Consider the following 13,904-nt stretch of genomic DNA (forward strand, 5'->3'; position numbering starts at 1 on the left):
TTGTTAAATCACGATGTTAATGTTTTTTCCATTCTGCGTGAGCTTGCGTAGGTTGAGTATAGTGTAGTTGCACCATCCCTGCAGGCGGCAAGCTAGCCAGCAGAGAGGATAATGGCCGAGAATGTAACTAATTCCCTGAAACCTCATCTTTGCGGGTCTGATGAGGACTGGACACACAACCCATTATCTACTTCACAAACTCATTTCTTCCACATTTTTAAGTTATACTATTTTTTAATTGTCGCCCAAAATTGGAACTTATCGTTATTTTTTACCTTGTTTACGTCTGAATCTTTATTTGTCATGTATTTTTGTTCAAAAAGCCGTCTGATCTGTTAAATATGTGTGAAAGTATCCAATTACAGAGAACTAGGATTCTTCATGGTGAAACACTTTTGAAATGACAGGTTTTCGTCTTTTTATAATTTATTTATTGCTGATTCTAACTTGACAGAAAACTTATTTTGTCAATTTATAATTTTGTAAAACATCGTGATTTTTTATAGTTCACACGACGGCAATGTCGTCTTTTTATTTTAAATTTAAGGTTTAAATTTTCAGTTGATTTTACTGGTTTAATTTGACTTGAAAAGTGACAGTATATTTATTACATTGCTGTTTGTTTAGCTTCTTGTAATCTATTTCTTAAAATCCGGTTCCTTCTCCCGGCGACTTAACCTTTCATGATTTGCAATGGTGGGTTGTATTGTGGGTCTGTCCTAGTATACGATTTTTGGACCCCCAAGGAAATTACCTGTATTGTCATCCAAATTTTCGAAAATTTTCGAAATTTTAATCTCATATTAATTGTCAGGACTGATAATTTCAGATTATCGTCGAACGTCGACCGCAAAGGGTTGGGTATTGTGACTCCAAGTGTAGGTTCGGTGTTCTCCGGGTCTAGGTCCGACCTCTGGGAGCTAGAGGAGAAGGAGAGGGATGTTTATGTAGTAAGTAACGGTAAGGCATAAGTAGTGCAATTTAATGTATCAAGGTAGGATGGATTGTTAACGGCTAATTTTGGTTTAAAAATTCTGAATAAAACCGACTTTCACTTTTTTGATCAAAAGATTTCCCCAAATTTTATGATAATTTTTTTTTGGTTTCATTTGTTGAATCGTGGCAATTAAATATATAGATGGATAAGAGCGAATTTTCGGTATTATTTATTAAAAAAAACCCAGCAAACTTAATCTAAAATTAATTAAATTAATCTAACTAAATTTAATATGAATATTAATGATTAATCTTACTGCAACCTTTCCTTCAAAAGCTTATGTTATAAATGATAAAACTGTAATCAAGATTTAAAAAATGATCTTAATTCAAAATATAATTTATGAACAAAGCTTGAGGGGTTTAAATCCGATCTTTAAATATGAATATTTATGATTTAACTATCTTCAATATGATCTTTAAATATAAAAAGGTATGATTAAATTAAATTATAGGTTTAACTATGCATTGATTATAATTTAGTACTAACTTTAAGTGGCGTAAATCAGATTTTTAATTATAAAAATAAATTAGTATTTAAAACAAGGTGGTAGCCTATATTTAAAGGGACTGTAAGTGTAATTTCAAGTGACCCTACATTTAAAGATGAAAAGGCCCGATTCACAACGGTATCCTGAAGATCTTTGTCTGATTAAGTATCAATCAGGGGGGATGACCCGTGTGCTCAGTTAGCTGTACTGTATACTTTCGATCAACTGTTTACTAATATTGATATACTATAGGTTAGGCCAGAATCAACTTATAATAAACAAATATGCAGTACGCTCTCGGTGTAGTTAATGGCCTATAAAAATAGTAAAGGATAAGCGTACATCATCACTGTATACACTAGAACCCCGTTGATATCAATGGGTATAATTCTGATTAATTTTAAGTTTGGTTTTTCTACTTTCCCTAACATTGATCAGAAAAAGGTTTCAAGGGTCTTTTGTCATCTTTTCACAGTGGGTCACGTGATAATTCTCTTACAGTCCCTTTAAAAATATGCCTTATAGTTCTTAATTTGATTTCATTATAGCTGTTGTGCGCGAATTAAATACATTATGACTAGGAGAGAGCAGAGGATGGATAGTGAGTCCCAGACTAAGGTTGACCCAAGGAAACAGGCCTTGTTGGAGGCCAGGTTCTTCGGGACAGCTGGACGCGAGGATATCGAGGTAATGCTAGTTAATAAAAGGGCGTGATATATACTTTTATTAAAAATCATTCAATCCCCAGAAGCACGGAGCGGCAACATTTTTTTACGGGATTCACGCTGAATTTGGGAAAATGGTTTTTCAGTTGAAATAGATGATTTTTTGAGTGAAAAGTATCAAAAAGAATGAAAACTTCTTTTCTTCATTTTTTTCCCAATTCATAAAAAATCATTTCAGCCTCCCCCCCATTAAATCAGTTAAAATTAATTTTCAGTTTCTAATGAATTAAATTCAATAATATTTTGACTGCGTATTTTTAGTTTGATCATGATATAACTGATATATCACCGAACTCTCAACCATTCATTCCGATTCCTCCGACCCTGCCAGCTCATCTTCAGGGACCTCCTGGACTTCAAGGAGTTCCAGGGCTACAGGGAGTTCAAGGTTTCCAAGGAGTTCAAGGAGTTCAAGCTCCCTCTTCTCCGCAACATGTTCCTCGTCCCACACTTCCTGGAATAGGTAGACAAAAACATATAATTCAAGATGGCGGGGTGGCCCATATTCTTTTTTATCTTAGTGTTTTCTTCTTTAAAGGGAGTGTTCGCGAAAAATGAAAGGGGGTATAGGCTTAATGCGATAAAAAAGCGCTTTTGATCGCTACTAATCTTACTTCTATCTGTTGCGTCTATAAGGAGAAAATTGTTAAAGACGTCTCATACCGAATAACATGGCGTCCATACAAATTGAGAAAATTGCAACATACGACTTAGACCGTAAAAAAATCAATTTAATTTCAAACAAATCATTCAGATATTACAACCTATAGTCATCGATTATCTTTCGCCACATTTACATATAGTTGATTTTTCATAATATGTTTTAATTTTTATGATCTGAGAGTTACTTATAAAAACATTTATTCCTGTTTCGAGGATTTTTGGTAATGAAGACGACATTTTCATATTTTCCAGGAATGTTCGAAAACAAGTTGTAAGCTAATATTATTTTAAAAAACAAAATCAAAACTAGTATGAAATATCAAATATTATACAAATGTGGCGAAAGATAATGGATGACTATAGGTTGTAATATCTGAATGATTTGTTTGATATTAATTTGATTTTTTTACGGTTTAAGTCGTATGATCCAACTTCCACAATTTGTATGGGCGCTACGCTCTTCGGTATGAGACGTCTTTATCAATTTTCTCCTTATAGACGCAACAGATAGAAGTAAGATTAGTAGCGATCAAAAGCGCTTTTTTTATCGCATTAAGCCTATACACCCTTTCATTTTTCGCGAACACTCCCTTTAATACACAAAGAATTTCCTTTTCCCCCAATTTTTCGTATTTCAGATTTGGGGACTTTTAGCATATGTTTTTTCACCTTAAGATTTTTTTTAAATCGTGAAACCGTTTTAGTTTTGTTTAATTTTTTTTACATATGTTTTGTGAATTTCTAAATGACAGTATAAGATATTTCCCAATTTTCTTTTTCTTTTAACAGAATTACTAAAATTTGATTTTTAAAAATGACAAAATTTACAATGTTGTGTCTGTCTTGGTATTTAATTAAATAATGTCTTCATTTTTTTTTTAGTATTTTATTTTAATATATTTTATCATTGGTTTAATTTACACTCGCATTGCACTCCAAATTCCCCACAAACTTCTTTCTACTATGGTGCAAGGCTTTTTAAGTGTGAATTCTAATTTTATGGGAAATTTATTAAACTTTTGGAAAATTGAAAAATATCTTAGTTTTGTTCAGAATGTTTTTTAAAATAATTAAACATCTGACTAAGTTCTTATATTTAATTTACGAAGGTCGAGGGACCCAGAGTTTACCCCCCACTGCTGCACGCCCAATGCCCCCCTCCCCTATCATGAAGGATCCTAAGCGTATGAGGAAGGAGTCCGGAGCCAGGTTCGACCTGACCGAGGTCAACAAGGTCGGGTTGCAGAAGTTCCTTCCTGACGGAGATCATTCCAATCCTTTGATTAACATGTCCTCTACCTTCAGCCAAGATTCTAATCAAAGTACAGGTAACTGGAACCTCTGTACAGGGATTTATATTTTTTCTTAGATTGATTTTTTGATACTTTTATTTAATTGAATCCTTAACTTTTGCAATTAACATCACTTGTCTATCTTTTTATATCCAATAAACGGCTGAACCGGTCGGGTCCAAATTTTGTGTGTTAGCTCACATGACCCTGGAGAAGGTTTATTGACGATAAATTTTAAAAACTTGGCAAATTTTTTGAAAATGCGTCAATTTAAACAGAAAAATCCGCGAAATATGATTAACGAACAAAAATGACAACTTGAAAAGCAACGTTTATCAGCTATAATTGTTACTAGAAAATGGACGCGAAGCATCATGGAAGTTCATTACTTATGCAGTGCATAGGATCCGTTGGATCCGCAAAAATATGCGGATCCACGGATCCCGATATAAGGAGCAAAATATCAGCAAAAAACTGAAAAGAAAAAAATTTACTCTGGAACCCCAAATCTGAACTTTTGAAAAAAGAGATTAAAAAAATTTCCTGATTTCTGAACGGTTCATCAAGTTTTAGCAAAAAAACGAAAAAATAAGACAAAATTCAGTAAATATTATGGAAATAACCTGAATCCGGATCCATTTTTTCCAGTGCGGATCCAGGACCTGGATCCGCAACAAAATTAAATGGATTCTAAGCACTGCTTATACTTTTCATAAAAAATAATTATGAAAAGTTAACACTAATGTTTTTTAATCTTCTGCGTAAATTTTAAAGAAGTGTTCCAATGAATTATTTTAACATCATTTACTTGAATTTAATTGAAAATATTTACACAGCAAAATTTGGTCTCGTGTGTCTTTGATAATGATAAAGAAGGATTCGGAAGAAAATCCGAATTCCTAGTCGGGAGAACGACTATTGTGTGTTATTAATGTGGGCAAATAAGAATGGAAGTTTCCATATTTCAGGTTATTAATTTTCATTTTTTTAAGGCTCGATAGCGTCCGATGACGGAAAAAGTGCCCAGGATCCTTCTCCGGATAAAACTCCTAACGCTAAAACTCCGAAGGAGCGGAAACGAAAACGCAAAAACGGCGATGACAGTGAGGTGTCACAGTCCTCTAAACCAGGCCGTAAAACAAGTGATAATAACCGGACAATTAATGACTATTTCGGCAAGCCGACGAGTTCGCCTGGACGAGGGCCCAGTGGGGCTAAATCTCCTTCTCCTAACTCAAACCAATTTTTACCATGCTCCCCTCAACCTACTTTTATGTCGGGAATGGGGGACTTTAGGATGCAGCCGCCGGCGCCGCGACCCGGTCAACAACCCGTGCCCCGTGGACCGGGGGTGGTTAAGGCGACCCAGACCGATCTAACGGTGGATAAGGTTGAGGAACTCGAAACTCGAAGCTCGGCTGAGATCGAGGTTCAAGGCGCTAAGATTGATGAGTTGACCCGAAGACTCGCTTCTGCGCAGAAAACTATTGATAGTCAGAAGGAAACCATCAGCCGTTGTCTCAGTGTTGCCAAGGAAATTATAATCAAATAATTTTAAAATAATTAATTTTGCAAACTTTTTTAATTATCATTTTTTCTCTTTATTTTCAACAAAAATTATTGATTTAATTTAACAGGAACTACTGATTGAAAAATCCACGATAGAACGCAAAGACGCAAGAGCTAAATGTATGGCGAACCGGCTTCGTCTTGGTCAGTTTGTAACTCAACGTGTCGGGGCAAGTTTTCAAGAAAATTGGACTGACGGATACGCGTTCCAGGAGCTTGCCAAAAAGCAGGAGGAAATTTGTACAGAGCGGGAGGAGATTGATAAACGGAAAAAGTTGCTTGTCAAAAAGAAACCGGTTGATAAGGAGGATGGGCGAAAAAAGGGCGGAGCCGCAACAGCCAACAATGCGAACCATCAATCCTTGGATCAGCAGCAGATGGGTCTTCACAACGGAGCAGGTTCGGAGGAAACTACTTTTATAAAACCTCCACCGAGGGATGCGCTCACAATGCAGGAATATTACGAAGCTGAAGAAATTCTTCGGTTACGGCAAAACTCTCTTAAACGAGATGATGCAGAGATGGCCATAGAGATGGAGAAACTTGAGAGGGAGCGGAATCTCCACATCAGAGAGCTCAAGAGGATCCACAATGAGGATCAGAGCAGATACAACAACCATTTGGTCCTTAACGATCGGTATCTACTTCTAATGCTGTTGGGGAAAGGTGGGTTCTCTGAAGTGCATAAAGGATTCGACATGAAGGAACAGAGATATGTCGCATGTAAAATACATCAGCTTAACAAGGATTGGAAGGATGACAAAAAGGCAAACTATATCAAGCACGCGCTCAGAGAATACAATATTCACAAGGCGCTAGAGCATGCACGGATCGTGAATCTGTTCGACGTTTTTGAGATCGACGCCAACAGTTTCTGCACCGTGTTGGAGTACTGTGACGGACACGATCTTGATTTCCACCTCAAGCAGCACAAAACTATCCCGGAGAGGGAAGCACGAAGCATCATAATGCAGGTCACCTCAGCACTCAAATATCTTAATGAAATCAAGCCTCCGATCATACATTACGATCTCAAACCAGGAAACATCCTTCTTACCGGGGACCATGTTATCAGCGGTGATATTAAGATAACAGATTTTGGACTCTCTAAGATAATGGACGAGGATAGTTATAATCCACAGGAGGGTATGGATCTAACCAGCCAAGGGGCGGGCACCTATTGGTACCTCCCTCCAGAGTGCTTTGTTGTCGGAAAGGCTCCGCCCAAAATTTCCTCTAAAGTGGACGTGTGGTCCGTTGGTGTTATATTTTACCAGTGCTTGTACGGGAAAAAACCGTTTGGACATAATCAATCTCAGGAATATATACATTGATGCTTTAATTGACTGAATTCTTAAAAAATGCTGAAATCTTTGGGGTTTTCCTCCCCGGGGGGGAGGGGGTAACTAAATTAACACAACAAATAGATATTTTTCTCTCCAGAAAATGAATACTACAGTTCGTTAGATATTTATCATTTCATCATTGCAGTTTAGATCAATTTAATTAGGCTGGGTTCAAAGGATGGAATAAATACACAATCTTCCATTATTACGGTTGTTAAATAGAAATTTTCTTTTGTTCATCTGAAGCCAAAATTTGTTCTGAGTATAATATATATATGTGTACGTAGGCCACTATCCTAGAGGAAAATACCATCCTCAAGGCCACCGAGGTTCAGTTCCCTAACAAACCCACCGTCTCCACGGAGGCCAAGAACTTCATTCGTAAATGCCTGTGCTATAGGAAGGAGGAGAGAATGGATGTTAGAATAATGTCTTCTGATCTCTACCTGTGTCCGCCTGTATCCAAACAACAGCAGAAGAAAGAACAACAACTTCAACAACAGCAGCAGCAACAGCAAGCTGCTCAGCACAACCCACCGTCATTCTTTCAGCAAGTTTACAGAGAAACATCTGACAGCTAATTCCTTTATTTGTGATAAGGAGGAGGAGGAGGATAAGTGAATGGGAAAGTGATGAAGGTGTCTCAGAAAAGTTATCGAAAAAAACCTGTCTGTTAACAGAACACGGAAAGATTAGCAGTATTTATCAGTCTTTTGTTAAAGATTTAAATCGGTAAAATTGGTTTCTAAATTACGAAAAGTTGCTGAGACACCTTAATATACATATTCACGAAGTGGCCAATATGTTGTATAAATATATTCGGCTAAACACTTAGTTTGGCCGCTAGACAATGTTTTGGACTCTGTCAAGAACACAGTAACAGGACTTCTCCCGAACTCGAAATATTTTATTCTTTAAAAAATTAAATAAGTTAAGTTAACTTGAAAAAAAACGTTCCAAACTTCAGAAAATTCTCCTTAACTTTCTGAATTTTTAATACTTGCATTTTGTGTATAAAAAAGAAACCCTGTCAGGAGGTTTGATAAAATGAACTCCGGTCTATGAATACATGAGTTCAGAATTGTGATCCATGGTTCCCGAACTAAATAAATCGTTATTCCTTTATTTATTTTTTCCTCGAGTAGTTCACAGTCCGATTTCTTCATCTCGAAGGGTCGATCCTAGAATAAAAGGTCTAAAGCGTACTAAGTTATACTCGTTTGGTGATTTAGAGTTCAACATTATGTCAACCCTCTGGTAAAACGTACATAGTTCACTGAGCCTGAGAATTATAGAAAGGATTTACTATGAAATTTCCTTATTTAAAACTTTCTATCCCACTTTAAATATCAGCGGTTTTGGTTCGTTTTCCATGAATTGTATTAAATCAGTTTCAGAAAATTTACTCATATCAAAATTAGCGTTGTAATACAGTGAAACCCAGATATATGAATATATAGCAGGAGATTTTAATGCAAGTATCGTTGATATTATCTTCTTCAGGGATAACTTCTATTGAGGGATCAAGTATTTATCCTCAAATTTAAAAGTGCCCACATTGGATATCGAGATGAAGAGTTTAATATCAACGCTTTCTATGTATTCATATATCTGTGATTTACTGTAGATAAATCCTGCTGATTTCGTCGTTTTCAAATGCGTTTTAGTGCCAACCCCACNAGATGGAGAACTCGGACTCAGGAGATTAACGGTTGTCTGCTATATTTCAACTATTCTCAACGGTTTTCTTTGCAATTTTTTTCTCATATTTTAACAAGTATTGGTTTAAAGGAAACCGTTGTTAATTATTGATATTATTGTATCAGAGGTTAACTTGAGATACGTTGACAGTCTTAGCATCGCAAATAGTTAGACAATTAAACCTTGAGATGTTACAAGGATGTAGATTTTTACCATTTTATTCTCAGTTCCTTAATTAACGCAAGTAGAGACTATAATACTTTTTTTTATAAAGGATCTTAAAAGTTTTAACTTTTCAGATTAAAATGGGTTTTGTGTGAAGGCTGTAGAAGAAAGAGACAAACAGGGGTACATAATACATATTTTTATGAAAAAAAATTTTTGTCTGAATTAAAAAACAGTGTTCTGAGTAATTTTATGAGATGGTTGTGTATTGTCTAATTAAAAGATAATTTTTAGATATATAAATTATGCTTTTTAACAAAGCAGAAATAAGTCCATTTTTATTTCAATTAAAAAACATATCTTAAACTATTTAGGGAGAAAATCCGGGACCAATTAAACCAGAATACTTGACAGTACGACTATAATGCAATTTACCGTGAAGTAACCATGAGTGATAAAGTACACAATAGGTTAATAAAAATGTTCATCCAGTCATTTAAATTAATTCAATTTTTTTTTTGAAAATTGGGTGTAACGGTCAGAATATAATTTACAGACTTCGTTATACTTCGTTAAACTTCGTTAAACTTTTCATCCAGTCCCTGTATTATGTTGGGATTTTAATGCGTAATGTTACTTCAGTCCTACAGCATTGTCGTCATACTCCTGCGATACTTCGGACCTACGACAGCTGTAGGTCGGATGCACATTTAGTGAGTCGGTACTTTAATGCGTAAGTTAATGTACGTTTTATATAGATGAGGATGAGTGGGATGAATGAAAGAGGAGTTGGAAAATGTATACGCTGGTTTTTTAATCACAACAACTGGTCCCCGGACCACCAGGAGATCAGTAGATCATTTGCCGCTATCCAGGAACGGATCTTATTAAAAAAAATGATTGCGTCTAATTTGAATTCTTATTCCCTGCATATTGACCTTGTAGAAGATATATCAATGAATTCATTTCAGACAACGAAAGTTATGTAAAGCTTAAAATGTTCCGAATAAAAAACTCCATTTTTTTTGGTTGGAGGAAGCAAGTGGGTTATTTTTAAGGTGAAGTTAAAATGTTTTCTGGTTGGGAAGGATTATTTTTACTTCGCCTTGCTAAATTAGTTAATTAGTTATCCTCGGTAATTTTAAAATCAAAAGGAATAAGAGGTGCTAATTGCTCCTTTATCCATATGCTTTTACTAGGCTTGTCTGTTCTCTGTTTGTTTGTGTGCATCCAATAAATGTCTAAAAGACTGAACTGATCGGGCCCAATTTTTGTGTGGCAACTCAGATGACCATAGAAAGGGGCGCGGAGTGCCTTAAAGCATAGTGCAGAAATATATTTATATAAAAAAGACAAGTTTACCTTAATCAATTCTCTAAACATCCGAATTTTCAGGAAGAGGAGAAAAAAAGAATTCATCAGGTTTATAAATTAAACATACAAATTATCATTTATCTTGAAATTAAATTCGATTTATTTAAAATACCTTATTGGCAATGAAAGAAATGGTGATGTGATAAGTAATAATCTTAAGTACTTGTTTGAGTTTTAATTACATTTAATTTTGATTTAGTTCATGTATCAGTCTGATGCTAAGGCTAGTATATAACTTCATAATTTGTTAAAACTGAAATAAAAAATGTTAATTTTTAGATATTTTTTAATTGAAAATTAATTTTGTTATATTAAAATTTAAAAAATGAAGTAAACTATAGCTAGGCCTCGCTAGTTGGAAGATTAATGCTAAGAAAAGCTGTATGTTTACTGGGGGAACTAACCAACAAACAGATAAAATTCTCCAGAACTGACAGGGGTCGTCCTTTTCCAGGTACCATGTAGAGCACTGTAGCTAGGTACCATTAAGATCACTGTATCCAGGAACCATGTAGAGCACTGTAGCTAGGTACCATTAAGTTCACTGTATCCAGGTACCATGTAGAGCACTGTATCCAGGTACCATGTAGAGCACTGTATCCAGGAACCATGTAGATCACTGTATCCAGGAACCATGTAGAGCACTGTAGCACTGTAGCTAGTTAATTGTTGAATAAGTTAGTTGGTAGATTTTATTTTTATGTTTAAAGATCAATGAGTTTTATCAATCGCACTATCCATTATGGTAGAATTATATTTCGAGAGCAAAAAATAAGTTTTTGCATATTTTGGTTCAGGATCTATAGATTTGAGAACCTGCCTGAACTACTATTTATACATTAGTGAACCCGCCTGAACTGAATTTTGTATACTATTTATATATATTAGAGAACCTGTCTGAACTGAATTTTGTTTACTATTTATATTTTAGAGAACCTGCCTGAACTGGAAATAAATATCTCGCATGCTGGAGATTTAACTGTTCTGGCTGCACAGAGGGTTAACGTGGAGCAAATTGAAAAGGTAAGGGTATACATTTTGATAAACTACCTGTACTGTCAAAACGAAATATTGGACACTGGCAAGTTAAACCCAACAATTGTTCATTTATTTCCATTCATTTTGTACTCCAAGCTAACAAACCTACCATCTGGGGAAGAAATAATTCTTAAAACTAAAAGGGAATAAAAAAAAGTTTTTAAAAAAATATTATACCCCTGTGATAAAGATGAAATTTTAAACTTCTGAGATAAGGCCGAAATTTTAAACCCCTGTGATAAGAATGAAGTTTTAAACCCATGTGATAAGGATGAAATTTTAAACCCCTGTGATAAGGATGAAATTTTAAACTCCTGTGATAAGGCCGAAATTTTTAACCCCTGTGATAAGGATGAAATATTAAACCCCTGCGATAAGAATGAAATTTTATACCCCTGTGACAAGTGAAGTTTTAAACCCCTGTGATAAGGATGAAATTTTATACCCCTGTGATAAGTGAAGATATAAACCCCTGTGATAAGGATGAAATTTTATACCCTTGTGACAAGTGAAGTTTTAAACCCCTGTGATAAGAATGAAATTTTATACCCCTGTGATAAGGATGAGAACCAGGATAGATTTCTTCTCGGAGTTGATGTTATGCCCATCTGTGACAGGTACACATTCAAAAGCTTATTCAATAAAAAAATCAATTTTTATTCTAATTTTTGCATTCGGAACGGAACGGATAAAGAAATGAGAAAATAAGCAACATGAAAAAAGTACAAAAAAACTAAGCAACATGAAAAGAGTACAAAAAAGTACAAAAAAAAGCAACATGATAAAAAAATACAAAAAAAATTTGGTCAAATAAATTAAAATTCAAACAGTAAACACCCTTCAGAAATCTATATAAAAATTTTATCCTTCCAGTATGCAGGCCTCCTACCTTGAGGCTCACATCTCATTATCTAATAGGGGTGCTGGTGGGTCGGGTTACTCGTTTTTTCTAAGGCCACTTAGAGGACAAATGAGTCCCTTCGTTATAGATAAATAAATCGTAATGGTTTTAGACAGTGCTTAGGATCCATTTAATTTTGATGCGGATCCGGATCCGGATCCGGATCCTGGATCCGCTTTTCAAAAAAACGGATCCGGATCCGGATCCATAGGTTATTGTATACGCGGTAATTGTACATTAGACAAATATTTCTTATTCAAATGAAGTACCGTCTGCAAAGCATGTATAATCATATGGTAGGGCGGGCCGTTTCAGTTATATCTATTCCTTACTCCCTGTTGTAGTCGGATAGACCGGACGGAGAACTTTTTCCGTCTGATGCGTAAACAGTTCACGGATTATGAATGGGAGACAATTCTCTCTAAACCATCTGAAGAAATGAAATTGGAATGTTTTTACAGGTTAGACATTCTTTTCGTATACACAAATCTCCACTTTAACCCCCCCCCCCCAGTGGTTCCGCGGCCGGACAAATTAAAAAAACTAAGTTGTCCTGAATTTTGCTGAATTTTTTAATATGACATCTTTATTACCAAGATATTACCAAGCCGGTTCAGGGAAAAAAACAGACAAGGTATCTTGTCAGAGAAAAAAGTTCTGAGGGTTCAAAGTTCAACTAAATTGGAAATTTCAAATTTTTCAAAATTGTCACAGGAAATCGGAAAAAAGGCATTTTTTCCTTTACAGGTGCAAGGTCAATATTTATGAAGCATTCATAAAAAAATCCAAAATATTTGTTAAGTATAGATATAGATCTATTTTTTATCAAAAAATTTAGGTAAAAAATGAATCTTGAAGAAGTTGGGCTCTTTCGAAGATTAGAAATTAAATAAATATTTATGTACTTTTGCAAAAATATTTCCTAATTTTTTCCGATAAAGTAAATTATCTCAAAAACGGCTACTTGGGCAATATTGAACCATATAAGATTTTAAAACTAGAAAACATTTCCTATAAAATGGTATATACCAAAGTTTGCCCTTTTAGCGGAAAAATCATCTTTTTTACGAAATTGCAAAAATATTCCCTAAAAAAAGATGGTAGGTTTATAAAAAAATTCAAAAATTAAATATTTATTATGCAAGTTTTATTTTTGCAAAGGAACTGAGTTTTTGCCACAAACTCAAATATTCTTATCCCTATATCTTGGCAACCCAATGTCGTAGACCTTAGATATTTCAAACTATTAATTCTGTTAGATCAAATAATCTAAGTTTGAAATATCAAAGGTTTATACCCACTGGTTGCAGAGATATGTTTATGTTTATGTGGTATTGATTCTCAGGACTCCTATTGGAGTATAATGAGAATTTCTTGATTTAACTGTAAATGATTTTAGTTCACTATAGTTCTGGCCATCATTGTTTATATCATTCACATTTTCACATGTTCATCGTACATTCTTTTGAAACTGTCTACATTCTTGGCATTCTGAATAGTTGCAGGTAAATTGTTCCATGGTTGAACAACTCGATTGCTGAAAAATTTCCTTCGAATTTCTCCTTTGCACTGTTTTATTTGTAGATTCATATAGTTGTCAGATTGACGAGTGGTTCTTAGGCTGATGTCTTGGACCCTGGTAA

The 13,904-nt window shown here is 34.8% G+C and overlaps 2 protein-coding genes across 3 annotated transcripts; both read left to right on the forward strand.

Moving 5' to 3' along the window:
• The first annotated feature begins 157 nt into the window (after nucleotides 1-157).
• LOC111702229 (serine/threonine-protein kinase tousled-like 2) lies at nucleotides 158-8,207 on the forward strand. Its single transcript, XM_023473847.1, has 8 exons — nucleotides 158-407; nucleotides 830-960; nucleotides 2,069-2,174; nucleotides 2,474-2,675; nucleotides 3,985-4,203; nucleotides 5,160-5,701; nucleotides 5,805-7,055; nucleotides 7,370-8,207. Exons 3-8 carry the CDS (start codon nucleotides 2,082-2,084, stop codon nucleotides 7,661-7,663), a joined length of 2,601 nt encoding a protein of 866 aa, XP_023329615.1. The 5' UTR covers nucleotides 158-407; nucleotides 830-960; nucleotides 2,069-2,081; the 3' UTR covers nucleotides 7,664-8,207.
• Nucleotides 8,208-9,074: 867 nt separating this feature from the next.
• Nucleotides 9,075-12,843, forward strand: LOC111702230 (L-aminoadipate-semialdehyde dehydrogenase-phosphopantetheinyl transferase). 2 transcript variants are annotated; one of them, XM_023473848.1, is made up of 8 exons: nucleotides 9,075-9,131; nucleotides 9,707-9,823; nucleotides 10,344-10,370; nucleotides 10,522-10,545; nucleotides 10,668-10,776; nucleotides 11,254-11,345; nucleotides 11,922-11,977; nucleotides 12,606-12,843. In XM_023473848.1, the coding sequence occupies exons 2-8, from the start codon at nucleotides 9,707-9,709 to the stop codon at nucleotides 12,826-12,828; spliced, it is 648 nt and encodes a 215-aa protein (XP_023329616.1). In that variant the 5' UTR covers nucleotides 9,075-9,131; the 3' UTR covers nucleotides 12,829-12,843. The 2 variants fall into 2 exon arrangements, with proteins under 2 accessions (XP_023329616.1, XP_023329617.1); XM_023473849.1 differs by lacking the exon at nucleotides 10,522-10,545.
• The last annotated feature ends 1,061 nt before the right edge of the window (nucleotides 12,844-13,904 follow it).

Source organism: Eurytemora carolleeae, unplaced genomic scaffold (assembly GCF_000591075.1).
Source record: "Eurytemora carolleeae unplaced genomic scaffold, Eaff_2.0 scaffold494, whole genome shotgun sequence".
Taxonomy (NCBI): Eukaryota; Metazoa; Arthropoda; class Copepoda; order Calanoida; family Temoridae; genus Eurytemora; species Eurytemora carolleeae.

Excerpts from the sequence above, each read along its gene's own strand:
- LOC111702229 (XM_023473847.1), top strand. The coding sequence starts at position 2,082 with ATGGATAGTGAGTCCCAGACTAAGGTTGACCCAAGGAAACAGGCCTTG. Across the intron at positions 2,676-3,984 it reads TCCCACACTTCCTGGAATAG|GTCGAGGGACCCAGAGTTTA; the intron begins GTAGACAAAAAC and ends TAATTTACGAAG. Across the intron at positions 5,702-5,804 it reads GTTGTCTCAGTGTTGCCAAG|GAACTACTGATTGAAAAATC; the intron begins GAAATTATAATC and ends TTAATTTAACAG.
- LOC111702230 (XM_023473848.1), top strand. The coding sequence starts at position 9,707 with ATGAGGATGAGTGGGATGAATGAAAGAGGAGTTGGAAAATGTATACGC. Across the intron at positions 9,824-10,343 it reads GATCATTTGCCGCTATCCAG|GAAGAGGAGAAAAAAAGAAT; the intron begins GAACGGATCTTA and ends CCGAATTTTCAG. Across the intron at positions 10,546-10,667 it reads TGTATCAGTCTGATGCTAAG|GCCTCGCTAGTTGGAAGATT; the intron begins GCTAGTATATAA and ends AACTATAGCTAG.